A 14,055-nucleotide genomic window follows, 5' to 3' on the forward strand; every position below is an offset into this window, starting at 1 on the left:
TACTGTCTTCCAGTAATGTCCTTGAGTTTGTATTGATAAAGCCACTGGAGGGCGAAACGTCTACAATAAAGATACCCAGATGTTGCCCATGTGTCTAATTTTCATCTTGTCATTATTGTATATCATTCATGTACAACTTCCACTGTTGTACTCTCCACCCTCGCTAGTCTCTCATCAAGCATATTAAACTCTAGGAAGCCATATCCTGCAGTGCTGTATGACCCTTGTGGGTTTATCGCTTAGTTATAATTCGACAACATTCTCCACCTGACTCCACCTTATATATAGTCATGTAATCTTTGCCCAGTTAGATCTGTTGGTGACTTGATAAAGTTCACTATGTGGGCGAAACGTCAGTAAAGGATCGTATTATACAACATTTTTGTCTGTTTTTTCATCGTGTTGGTATTTTTTTTTACCATTTATCTCCTGCGTCGAAGGTGGGACTGTCAGCGAGGACAGATGTAGTGTCAGGATGCTGACGTCGTCGGAAGTAAATTCTGCGTATCCACTTGTGGAAAATTGCATTTAGCTGAATGTATCATTATATACATAACAGTAAATGAACACAGATAATTATTATTTATCAGTTAGACAAGTAGGAATTTGGGACACCTAGGTCGCAAAAAATGTCCTCCTTGGATACCTACCACTGTCATATCCACAAGTTGCTCTGGACTTATTAATCATAAATGAAATATACGTCACCAGGAATGCTGATAAATATATAAATTTGTGGACTGTATATTAAATTAAAAAATTATTATATATAAGGCACCTAAAATGGAGGAATATAGCAAATAATATTGTTGCAGTAATAACACCAGGAGGCAGCTCTGATGAAAACTCACACTCACGCGAGCTTTTAAATCTCTGCACAAAATTCAATTTAAACCAGCAAATAATAGAGCCTACTAGACTGGAGAATACACTAGACCTCATCTTCACTAACAATGATGATCTGATAAGAAATATCACCATATCAAAAACAATATACTCAGATCACAACATAATTGAGGTTCAGTCATGTATGCGCGGAGCCCCAGACCGACATAAGGAGATTAGTCACGAGGGAGCATTCACCAAATTCAACTTCAATAACAAAAACATAAAGTGGGACCAAGTAAACCAAGTCCTAACCGATATAAGCTGGGAAGATATACTAAGCAACACAGACCCCAACTTATGCCTAGAACAGATTAACTCGGTAGCACTCGATGTATGCACAAGGCTTATTCCTCTAAGAAAAAGGAGGAGTAGATGTAAAACAGAAAGAGACAGGCGCTCCCTTTACAGGCGACGGAAAAGAATAACAGAGCGGCTAAAAGAGGTCAATATATCTGAAATGCGTAGGGAGACACTGGTCAGAGAAATAGCAAGCATCGAACTTAAGCTAAAAGAATCCTTTAGGAGTCAGGAATCGCGGGAAGAACTAAAAGCCATAAATGAAATCGAAAGAAACCCAAAGTATTTCTTCTCCTATGCCAAATCAAAATCGAGAACAACGTCCAGTATTGGGCCCCTACTTAAACAAGATGGGTCCTACACAGATGACAACAAGGAAATGAGTGAGCTACTCAAGTCCCAATATGACTCAGTTTTTAGCAAGCCGCTAACCAGACTGAGAGTCGAAGATCAAAATGAATTTTTTTTATGAGAGAGCCACAAAATTTGATTAACACAAGCCTATCCGATGTTATCCTGACGCCAAATGACTTCGAACAGGCGATAAATGACATGCCCATGCACTCTGCCCCAGGGCCAGACTCATGGAACTCTGTGTTCATCAAGAACTGCAAGAAGCCCCTATCACGAGCCTTTTCCATCCTATGGAGAGGGAGCATGGACACGGGGGTCGTCCCACAGTTACTAAAAACAACAGACATAGCCCCACTCCACAAAGGGGGCAGTAAAGCAACAGCAAAGAACTACAGACCAATAGCACTAACATCCCATATCATAAAAATCTTTGAAAGGGTCCTAAGAAGCAAGATCACCACGCATCTAGAAACCCATCAGTTACACAACCCAGGGCAACATGGGTTTAGAACAGGTCGCTCCTGTCTGTCTCAACTATTGGACCACTACGACAAGGTCCTAAATGCACTAGAAGACAAAAAGAATGCAGATGTAATATATACAGACTTTGCAAAAGCCTTCGACAAGTGTGACCATGGCGTAATAGCGCACAAAATGCATGCTAAAGGAATAACAGGAAAAGTCGGTCGATGGATCTATAATTTCCTCACTAACAGAACACAGAGAGTAGTCGTCAACAGAGTAAAGTCCGAGGCAGCTACGGTGAAAAGCTCTGTTCCACAAGGCACAGTACTCGCTCCCATCTTGTTCCTCATCCTTATATCCGACATAGACAAGGATGTCAGCCACAGCACCGTGTCTTCCTTTGCAGATGACACCCGAATCTGCATGACAGTGTCTTCCATTGCAGACACTGCAAAGCTCCAGGCAGACATCAACCAAATCTTTCAGTGGGCTGCAGAAAACAATATGAAGTTCAACGATGAGAAATTTCAATTACTCAGATATGGTAAACATGAGGAAATTAAATCTTCATCAAAGTACAAAACAAATTCTGGCCACAAAATAGAGCGAAACACCAACGTCAAAGACCTGGGAGTGATCATGTCGGAGGATCTCACCTTCAAGGACCATAACATTGTATCAATCGCATCTGCTAGAAAAATGACAGGATGGATAATGAGAACCTTCAAAACTAGGGAGGCCAAGCCCATGATGACACTCTTCAGGTCACTTGTTCTATCTAGGCTGGAATATTGCTGCACACTAACAGCACCTTTCAAGGCAGGTGAAATTGCCGAACTAGAAAATGTACAGAGAACTTTCACGGCGCGCATAACGGAGATAAAACACCTCAATTATTGGGAGCGCTTGAGGTTCCTAAACCTGTATTCCCTGGAACGCAGGAGGGAGAGATACATGATTATGTACACCTGGAAAATCCTAGAGGGACTAGTACCGAACTTGCACACGAAAATCACCCACTACGAAAGCAAAAGACTTGGCAGACGATGCACCATCCCCCCAATGAAAAGCAGGGGTGTCACTAGCACGTTAAGAGACCATACAATAAGTGTCAGGGGCCCGAGACTGTTCAACTGCCTCCCAGCACACATAAGGGGGATTACCAACAGACCCCTGGCAGTCTTCAAGCTGGCACTGGACAAGCACCTAAAGTCAGTTCCGGATCAGCCGGGCTGTGGCTCGTATGTTGGTTTGCGTGCAGCCAGCAGCAACAGCCTGGTTGATCAGGCTCTGATCCACCAGGAGGCCTGGTCTCAGACCGGGCCGCGGGGGCGTTGACCCCCGGAACTCTCTCCAGGTAAACTCCAGGTAACAGAAGGAGAATATATCTTAATCATAACACTCACCAATTTAACTGGAAATCAAGGTGTATCATACTCAGAAAACCTCTGTCTATACATGAAAATAACTGGCCAGAGTTATAACATAACAGACTTATCTGAGGTTCCTGGAGCTGTCTTGTCCAGTCGCCTGATATCTCAAGTTATGCAGGAATGCACATCCAACAATTTCGTCTCCTATTTGAGAGGTGTCAGCCCAATTTTAACCTCTAGAGCACAAAAATTCCTTCCCATTACACTAACGTTGTATCCAATTCAAATTAACAATGGTGACTGTCCTTCTGTGCAGACGCAGGCTTTCCGTTTTCTATGACATAAATATTATTAAATACAGTATGGCCATCTATTTATCTATAAATTACCGTATTTCCTGAAAATATATACAGTATTTTCCACACCACTCTACTTAAAAACGAAGAATGAGACTTTTGCAACATTTGGGAATCTTTATTGAGGAAACATTTCGACTCTAGGCTGAGGGACTGATTACCTCATTTTCAAACTCTTTCACTATTCTTCTATGTATTGGACTGAAAAAGCCACTGGCTGGCGAAACTTTTCATCAATAAAGATTCCCAAATGTTGTACAAGCGTCTCATTCTTCAAGTTGTCAGGTTTGTAAATTATTACATCACATAAATAAGGAGTACTGCATCAGGCTTACTGGCCCATGCTAGGCAGGTCCAAGTCACACACACTCATCAGGAAGGAAGAAGTTCCTCCAACTACCGCCTACAGAGTGAATATGAAAATGGTATACAGTAACGACAGGTTGATAAGACATATGTCCAATGGTTAGGTATCTTTATTCTGAAACGTTTCGCTTACACAGTAGGAATCTTCAATCAAATTACCCATGGATGGTCATCCTGGTGTCTTTCTGGGTCCCTGGTAATCCTGGTGTCTTACTGGGTCCCTGGTCATCCTAGTGTCTGGGTCCCTAATCATCCTGGTGTTTTACTGGATCCCTGGTCATCCAGGTGTCTTACTGGTTGTCTGATCATCCTGGTGTCTTACTGGGTCTGTGGTCATCCAGGGCAATGAACTTGCAGATTCTTCTGGACATTCCACAGTCCAGGACCTCTCCATCTCTTGCAGGGATAAACCCTGTTCAAACTATTTTCCAGTTTTGCTTAAGAACATTCAGTATTGATGGCAATGTTGCTGATCCAGGTTAGAGGAAAAGCTATTAATTAAATCACAGTTGAGTTCTTGATTGACTTCTTTTAACTGCAGTCACGTTTAGGAAATCCTTCTCCCACAAGTGACATGGAGTGGCACTCAGCACACCTCTGCAACTTATCAGGATTCATTTATAGTCAAACACCTTTTGCTTTATACCATTTATCAGTGTGGTGTCAACTGAGTTCGTTATTTTGAGTTCTTTGAGAAAAGCTAGGCTCGAGTTCCCATAGGCTCACAGGAAGATACCTTCCCCTTTCATTAATAATGAATTATGAATATGGCAGCTTAAGATACCCCACACTAAGAGGTACATGACTTTCCATGTGGGAATGTAGCCAGTAACATGTCCAGTGTACAGTACTCTCCAGTTGTATGTGGAGTGTAGCCTCCAGTTCTTCGATCACCACCAGGGACCTGGTTAATATGTTTGCCACCACCAGCAGATTTCAGTGTAGGAGACTACATCATACACTGTGGGGGCTGCGATAATTTACATGAGAAAGACGAGAAACCTGGAACAACATGGATAATATAAACAATGAATTTCACATGACAATCTGATGAAGTGGGAAAAAGGCCAGACTCAAAATCAAGGAGACAGATCCATAGAAGAGACACTGCTCTGAATGAGCTTAGCTTGGCTGGAATTTACAGCTTGAATACTCTAATCCTCAAATATGCATGTGCACCTTGAGAGTTTGAAAGCTACTAGAGCATTTACTGCAAAATCCTACTACAGAATGAGGAAATTAAGTATTGCTTTCAGGGATGTATCAAGGTTTTTTGTTAGGTGGAAGTTAAGTTTTTTGGTTTATGTCTTGCAGACTGCAGCAGAGGTAGCCCAGCAGGCAGTGGATGCTGACGTGCATGTGGTGGGAGCTTCATCCCTTGCTGCAGGTAAGTGTTGCTCTTATATTCATGGGGGGAGCACTAAACCTTTAAGGCCTTGCAAAGCCTAGGGCATGGGAGGTAATCATGTTCGTTTATTACTGTATATATAAACAATTAAGGATGAGAGGGCATTATTATTATTTTTACTAATTATGACTATTTGCCTCTTCCCCTTGCATAGATGAACATTATATGAGTCATTTATGCAAGGGGTAAAGTAAAACAGCAGATTCTTGGAGAGATTTAAACTGAAGGAAGTCTAGAGACAGGTGTGGCCCATGGAAAACCTGGGCAGAGTTATATTCTAATGTGGGAATTTTTTAATTACCAATAGACCTCTAGCTGTCTTCAAGGGGAGCTGGACAGACACCTAAGTCAGTACCTGACCAGCACCTGGCAGTAACAGGGGTCAAAGCTCCAGTGGCCTGGTCAATGACCAGGCCACTGGAGCTTTGACCCCTGGAACACCCTCTAGGTATACTCCAGGTATCAGTAGCCTTCTGTAGAGTATCCATGTGACTAAGAGATCTGCAACTGTTATGTACCCTCTCTGCCATGGGAAGAATGGCACAATGGCTCTTTCCCTACCATACTATAGTGTAATGTGCTAGGTCACCTGCCAAGCAGGTGGCCTTAGCAATATGAGAAAATGAGATCTGTTTGTTTTATCAGCTGAATCCACTAATTCTGCATCAGCAATGTATAACTCTTGTGGTTTGGCACTTCTTTGTGGTTATAATAATAACTGAAGCTGCATCAGATGAATACTTACCTTCTAAGTGTTGCACTTTTCATATTTCAGGAACAGTGATATTACACATATTAATATAGTATAGAAGGAAATAGTTAACTATTTCCTCTATTCTCCCACTCACCTTGAGGTCAGCTAGGGGAACTTACCCATGTACTAATACAAAGACCTCAATGCTAAGAGGGAGATGTACATTAAATTAAAATTAAATTTTTTATTTGAATGGTAGGTATGCAATATGTGATTTACATGTTATAAAATATTATTAAGTACAAAGAAAGCTGCTAATATGCCTGAGGAACAAGTGGTAAATAGTGCCCATACACTGATGCTAGGCAGCAGCTAGCAGAATGCATTGCCCCACTAGACAGTGAAGAGCAGTGCAAGACCAGCTGATTGATTCCCTTGCCAAAGAAGTGTGTTGCCCACCTGAGGGTTGCAGCTTCACTTCTAGGCAAGTGGAATTATTATTAAATGTTAAACCCATAAGGGTCATACAGCACTGTAGGTAAGTGGAAACAAGTTTATGGTTACTGGGCATAGCAGACCCACAGGGCAGTGTTTAGTTAGCCTCTACACATCATGGTCATTGTTAAAGAGTTGAAGCCCACTCAGTGTGGTTATGACAGTGATGACCATAATCTCCAAACTGGGTACATAAAGGACCTGCCATCAGGGAGGTTTTACTAGGAAGTTACCGGTGGTGAAAGGATATATAAAAGATATCAACAGTGTAGATTTCACTTTGAATTAAATTGATTATTATATTGCATTAAAAACTACCATTATCCTGTATGTGGAGGTTTACCATTTTTTTGTTCAATTATCATGATAGCCATAAATGAGATGAGGGGTGAGAGGGGATTGTATTTCATTTAGTGTAATCTGACTAAAATAATGAATGAGATGGTTCTCTTCACAGGTCATCGTACTTTGGTGCCTGAGTTGGTGCAAGCCTTGACTGACCTCGGGAGACCTGATATACTGGTCATTGCTGGAGGCGTCATTCCTCCACAGGATTATGACTTTCTACGCAAGGCTGGTGTAGCTGCCATCTTTGGTCCAGGTGTGTCTTTGAAACTTTTTTTTTTCTACTGGAACTCCTTAAACTGCCAATATTCTATTACACCAAGTTCATTTTGTAAAATTTATCATATATCCACTCTTTACTACATTTTAATATTAAGTGAAAATTGAGAATTTAAGATTTAAATTTGTATTACAATGTTTAGTTTTATACTAGTGCCAGTGAAAGGCTCTAAGATATTCGAGCTATTTTACTTTACCTTGGATCAAACTTTATTATTTGTCATTCCCCAGGCACTGTATGGCCCTTGTGGCTCTCACACTTCCCAGTGATGAATTAGACACTTCCACAACACTTGGGTATCTTTATTGTTGAAATGTTTTGCCAGCCAGTGGCTTCCTCAGTCTAGTACAAAGAATGGTTAAAGATCAGAAGATAATCAGTCCCTCAGATTCATTCTGATATTGAAGTAAATTAATGTCATTACACAGGCAGAGGAGATGAGGAAGCCACTGGTTGGCAATACATTTCCACAAGTGTTGTACAAGTGTCTAATTCATTAACCTGTTGGTTCTTTAAAGTTATTTACACTTCTCAGTGAATGTAATAATAACTATTGCCAAATTTCTTGCCTTTAAGTACCCATTATGGCTTCCACAGGAACACGCATCCCTGTCGCGGCCCTCGATGTGTTGAACCTCATCACCATTTCCCTACAGAAACGAGCAGCAGCCAATTAAACCTGTGAAGAAGCAAAATCAAGAATGAATACACACATTTTCTCCATTTCTTGCATTGTAATTATGTACAGTATATATCATTATATTAAGCCAAATTTCCAATCCTCCCCAGTATTTGAAGTAGGTTTTACAAATACCTAGTAAACCTTGATTTAATGGACCTCTGAAATACAGGACAAATTCTTCAGGGTCATTTGATTCAGAAACAATGGATAGATTCTGTTGTTAAAGAATTGTTTGTTATTGCTACTATGACAGCAAAACAGTTTCATCTCTATAAACCACAGCTGCCATACCTGGTCACCCACTTTTCCCCCTTCCCCCAACAGTCCCTTAATTCAAGGTTTTACTATTCTTATTTGTACGTGTTTGCATCATACACAGATTATAAAATAGTGATGTGATTCTGTATTACATTAATGAAGTCAAATTTAAAACAGTTTGTTTGCATTATAGGGGAGTGCAGAGATACATCAGACACTTCTTAAAAGAATACTTGAGAATATTTAGGTTGTACAGGCAATCTCTTGTAAATTGTAGTAGTCCAGATATGTACATGTATCTTGGTTATTTTATCTGTGATGTACGTAATAATTTTTAATAACTAAACTTCACTTGATCAGAGTATATCACCATGCACAAATTATATGTGGTGTGGATATTTTGGACAAGTTTCCTAGGAATTAGGTTTATTGGCAAATAAAAGACCTTGCAATTAACAGATTTTGGAAATACGGAACAAAATCCACTGTGTCAACTGATGAAGTGAGTTAGTCAAAGAATTGACCATTTTTATTATAATTATGGTAAAATAATGATATTTCTATATACTACATGTGCCATTGCTGGTCACCCACTTTTCCCTATTAGTCAGTAAATCAATGATATGCTGCATTTGGTTGTGTCATAGTATGGGCATATTATTTTTTAACACACTGGGTGTGTCCCACCGAGGCAGGGTGACCCAAAAAGAAAGAAAATCCCCAAAAAGAAAATTCATCATCATTCAACACTTTCACCTCACTCACACATAATCACTGTTTTTCGAGAGGTGCTCAGAACACAACATATCCCTCCAAACTGCTAATATCCCGAAACCCCTCCTTTAGAGTACAGGCATTGTACTTCCCATTTCCAGGACTCAAGTCTGGCTATATAAAAATAACTGGTTTCCCTGAATCCCTTTACTAAATATTACCCTGCTCACACTCCAACAGATTGTCAGGTCCCAAATACCATTCGTCTCCATTCACTCCTATCGAACACGCTCATGCACACCTGCTGGAAGTCCAAGCCCCTCGCCCACAAAACCTCCCTTACCCCTTCTTTCCAACCTTATCGAGGACGACCCCTACCCCGCCTTTCTTCCCCTACAGATTTTAATGCTTTCCATGTCATTCTACTTTGATCCATTCTCTCTAAATGACCAAACCACCTCAACAACCCCTCGTCAGCCCTCTGACTAATACTTTTATTGATGCATTTTTTTTTTTCAACAAGTTGGCCATCTCCCACCGAGGCAGGGTGACCCAAAGATAAAGAAAATCCCCAAAAAGAAAAAAAACTTTCATCATTCAACACTTTCACCTCACTCACACATAATCACTGTTTTTGCAGAGGTGCCCAGAATACAACAGTTTAGAAGTATATACATATAAAAACACAACATATCTCTCCAAACTGCCAGTATCCCAAACCCCTCCTTTAGAGTGCAGGCATTGTACTTTCCATTTCCAGGACTCAAGTCTGGTTATATAAAATAACCGGTTTCCCTGAATCCCTTCACTAAATATTACCCTGCTCACACTCCAACAGATCGTCAGGTCCCAAATACCATTTGTCTCCATTCACTCCTATCTAACACGCTCACGGATGCTTGCTGGAAGTCCAAACCCTTTGCCCACAACACCTCCTTTACCCCATCTCTCCAACCTTTTCGAGGACGACCCCTACCCCGCCTTCCTTCCCCTGCAGATTTATACGCTCTCCATGTCATTCTACATTGATCCATTATCTCTAAATGACCAAACCACCTCAACAAACCCTCTTCAGCCCTCTGACTAATACTTTTATTAACTCCACGCTTTCTCCTAATTTCCACACTCCGAATTTTCTGCATATTTACACCACACATTGCCCTTAGACAGGACATCTCCACTGCCTCCAACCGCCTCCTCGCTGCAGCATTTACAACCCAAGCTTCACACCCATATAAGAGTGTTGGTACTACTATACTTTCATACAATCCCTTCTTTGCCTCCATCGATAACATTTTTTGCCTCCACATATACCTCAATGCACCACTCACCTTTTTTCCTTCATCAATTCTATGATTAACCTCATCCTTCATAAATTCATCCGCTGACACGTCAACTCCCAAGTACAGTGGACCCCCGCTTTACGATCAGCTCGCAATGAGACCAATTATGTAAGTGTATTTATGTAAGTGCGTTTGTACATGTATGTTTGGGGGTCTGAAATGGACTAATCTAATTCACAATATTCCGTATGGGAACAAATTCGTTCAGCACTGGCACCTGAACATACTTCTGGAATGAAATATCGTAAACCGGGGGTCCACTGTATCTGAAAACATTCACTTCTTCCATATTACTCCTCCCCAATTTGATATCCAATTTTTCTTTAAATCATTTGATACTCTCATCACCTTACTCTTTTCTATGTTCACTTTCAACTTTCTACCTTTACACATTCCCAAATTCGTCCACTAACCTTTGCAATTTTTCTTTAGAATCTCCCATAAGCACAGTATCATCAGCAAAAAGTAACTGTCACTTCCCATTTTGTATTTAATTCCCCATAATTTAATCCCACCCCTCTCCCATTCCATGACAAAAAAAATTCAAGATAGAAATTGCCAAATGTATGTTGATAGTGCTTTTGTATTTGCCAGTTTTTTACAATTAGACTTTTATAAAGTTATTCTGTATACCAGTAGTGCAAGTGTTTCACAAATGCAATTGAAAAAGACCTCTGCATATTGTACAACAAACAAATATGAATGAAGAGAGATTAGAAATAGAAATTGGAATGTGATTAATGCGAAAATGAATTTAAGTTCAAATTGAATAAATTCTGTTTTGAAACAGAGTAAATCCATAGATTTAATGTACAGTACTAATAGAGGGGAAGCAAGTGGCCAGTAATGGCTACTATGGTGGATAAAGACAAAATTCTTTTGCCGTGATCATAACATTGACAGTTGTGTAACTAATGAAGTCTGTTGTTTCAGAATCAGTTGACCAAGCAAATTTTGTCTTGTTTCTGAAGTCCATTAAACTGAAGGTTTACTTTACAACACTGACATTAAATACAGTTATTTCTTCAATATCAATTACTTTTTAAGTTTAACATGATTAAGTTGCCTGAAAATATGATTATTAAATGTAATAATAAAATAAGTAACAAAGCTCAGTATAGTATATTAAAAGAATTATTATTATAATCATGGGGGAGAGCTAAACCTGTAGGATTATACAGGGTATTACAATTTTGGTTGTAATAATTGCTAGGGAGTACAAAAAATATTGACTTTTGAGTGGGAGTGTGTTGTTTGGAGCTTGACTGAGGGATTATTCTCATAGCAGATTTTTAAGTTATGATTGGTTTTAAGTAATTTGCTGTTGTAGATCACCATGCACTATAACACAAGTATGATTAAAGATTTCGTGATGCTGATAGGTACATCGGCCTTTTGACCTATCCTTCTGTCCATACTATCACTGCTTTCCTCTTAAGTTTTTGAGTTGGGAATATTTTAGAGCTAAAATGTGATACTTGTTTATGTATTAGAATTAGGTGATATTTGAGTGAACCGGGCTAAAATAAAGAATTATCAGTACTCTACTTGCAGCTTTTTTGACAAAAGATAACTGGACAGCTGAAACAAGAAACAGAAATAGTACTTGGTTGTTTGTAAGTGTTGAGATCCCTACTTGTATATTAAAGGTAAAATATATTGATAACTGTGTAAATAAGACAGTATGTGATTTATGGCATACGTATATCAGGAAGACATTCCATCCACACTAATTTATGATATACTGTACTAAGATTTATATATTGTATTCATGCTTGGTTTCTTATATTTGTATGGATTGGTAGTCTTTTCAGTAAATGCCATAAACAGCGTATGTCTTATTCAGATCCCCATTTGTTTCACTTATGACTGGCTCGTGCACCAGTTTCATCTAATTTATCTGGCAATTCAGTCAGGCTGATAAGTGTGATAAAACAATTTACCAAAATAATCTTAAGCTACTGAAAACAAATAATATTAGTTTACAAGCCTGTGCTGGTTCCCTAAATGTAAAAGGTTAGATATTTAATGTATTTATGATATTGCTTAGTTAACTTAACATAGCAAAAAAAATAAACATATTAGTAATAAATCTCGGCTTGCACTTATAGCATTTCACATACTTTAATATGTATATAGGCTTGGTATATGCATTAATATTAACTTGGATGTTCATATAGGAACAGTATATATATGCAGAAGTAAATACTTGAAAATATACAAATTATTCCTGATAATGTATTAACGAATGAAATGCTCAGATTTATTGTATGGTTAAATCTGCATTATATGATTTTGTGTGCTTACTGTATATAATATATTTATATATACGTAGTGTAATTCATGAATTTAGTGTATATAAAACAAAATATTTTGGAATAAACTTTGTTTACCTTTCCTTGTATACAAATCGTGAAGCTGATCAGAACTGTTATTCTTGAAATCACATGGAATCCAATATCTCAATTCATTATTGTTGCCAAACTGGCACTTACACAGTCTAATAAAATGTAAACCTTTCTCTTAGCAACATGCATCAGTGGCAAGAGCTTAAAGCCTATAAAAAGATATTCTTCAGTTCTTGCACAGAAACCTGAATTCTCCAATTTTTTTAATCATTATAAATTTTACAAATTTGAACCCACACAGCCTAAAACTATACAGGGCTCTTGATCTAGGGATGCAGCACTGTATGACCCTTGTGGGTATAGTGCTTAGTGCTGATTATAATAATAGCTGATCCTTGTATCAAACCTGAATGCTTCCCATTACCCCTACTATTTCAGTATACTAAATAAGTATACTGAAGCTTCCTTTAGGTTAAATGTTTTGTATTATTTGGGATGAAGCAATTCAAAAGGAGCATTCTAAAGTTATGGAGCACATGACTCATATGGGTTTAGTGCTTATTTTTTAATATAACAAAGTTATTGCAAATTAATATAATTTGGTCTATAAAACTCGCAAAAGGTGAAGGGTACTTGATCCAAGGAATTGGAGCCACCCTGATTATTCTTGGAATAAATGATTGCCCCTTGTTCCCCATTCTTGTGGAGATATCGGACATCTATGGATAAAATAAAATACCTACAGAAAATGTAAACTGTTATCTAAACAGTTCAAAATGCCATTCTCTTTTCTGAAAAACTGCCATCAAAGTGAGAAATGGCATAATAAAAATATTTTATTTCAGCATGTTACGATGTTTATACAGAGATGGGTGACATTTAGTTGTGCATGCTGAAAGCCCCTAGTTATGCAGAGTATTTCAGGCAAACTTAAGACTAAAATGGCAGCAGGCATGTGTGAGCATGTTAGAAGTGAATGGAGGCAAATGGTTTTTGGGTCCTGACAAGCTGTTGGAGTGTGAGCAGGGTAATGCTTTGTGAAGGGAAATTGGTTAGCCAGATTTGAGTCCTGGAGGTGAGAAGTACAATGTCTACACTTTAAAGGAAGGGTCTGGGCTATTGGCTGTTTGGAGAGAGATCTAAACTGTGGTATCTTGGTACCTCTGCAAAGACAGTGATTTTGTGTGAATGATGGTGAAAGTGTTTCCTTTTGGGTCACCCTGCCTTGATGGGAGACGGCTGATGTGTTGGTATGTGTGTGTGTAGTATGTATGTATATATATATATATATATATATATATATATATATATATATATATATATATGTATATATATATATATATATATATATATATATATATATATATATGTATACAGTGGACCCCCGCA

The 14,055-nt window shown here is 38.7% G+C and overlaps 1 protein-coding gene across 2 annotated transcripts in view; it reads left to right on the forward strand.

Annotated features, from left to right (window-relative positions):
* The window catches only part of LOC128701137 (methylmalonyl-CoA mutase, mitochondrial), a 54,159-nt gene extending 41,458 nt beyond the window's left edge, over window positions 1-12,701 (forward strand). For both annotated transcript variants that reach the window (XM_053794729.2, XM_053794730.2), the window contains exons 15-17: window positions 5,414-5,486; window positions 7,154-7,297; window positions 7,919-12,701. In XM_053794729.2, coding sequence (XP_053650704.1) covers window positions 5,414-5,486; window positions 7,154-7,297; window positions 7,919-7,998 — 297 coding nt within the window. In that variant the 3' untranslated portion in view covers window positions 7,999-12,701. The remainder of the gene's footprint in view (window positions 1-5,413; window positions 5,487-7,153; window positions 7,298-7,918) is intronic.
* Window positions 12,702-14,055: the final 1,354 nt, after the last annotated feature.

This window comes from Cherax quadricarinatus, chromosome 73 (genome assembly GCF_038502225.1).
Source record: "Cherax quadricarinatus isolate ZL_2023a chromosome 73, ASM3850222v1, whole genome shotgun sequence".
Lineage (NCBI taxonomy): Eukaryota > Metazoa > Arthropoda > Malacostraca > Decapoda > Parastacidae > Cherax > Cherax quadricarinatus.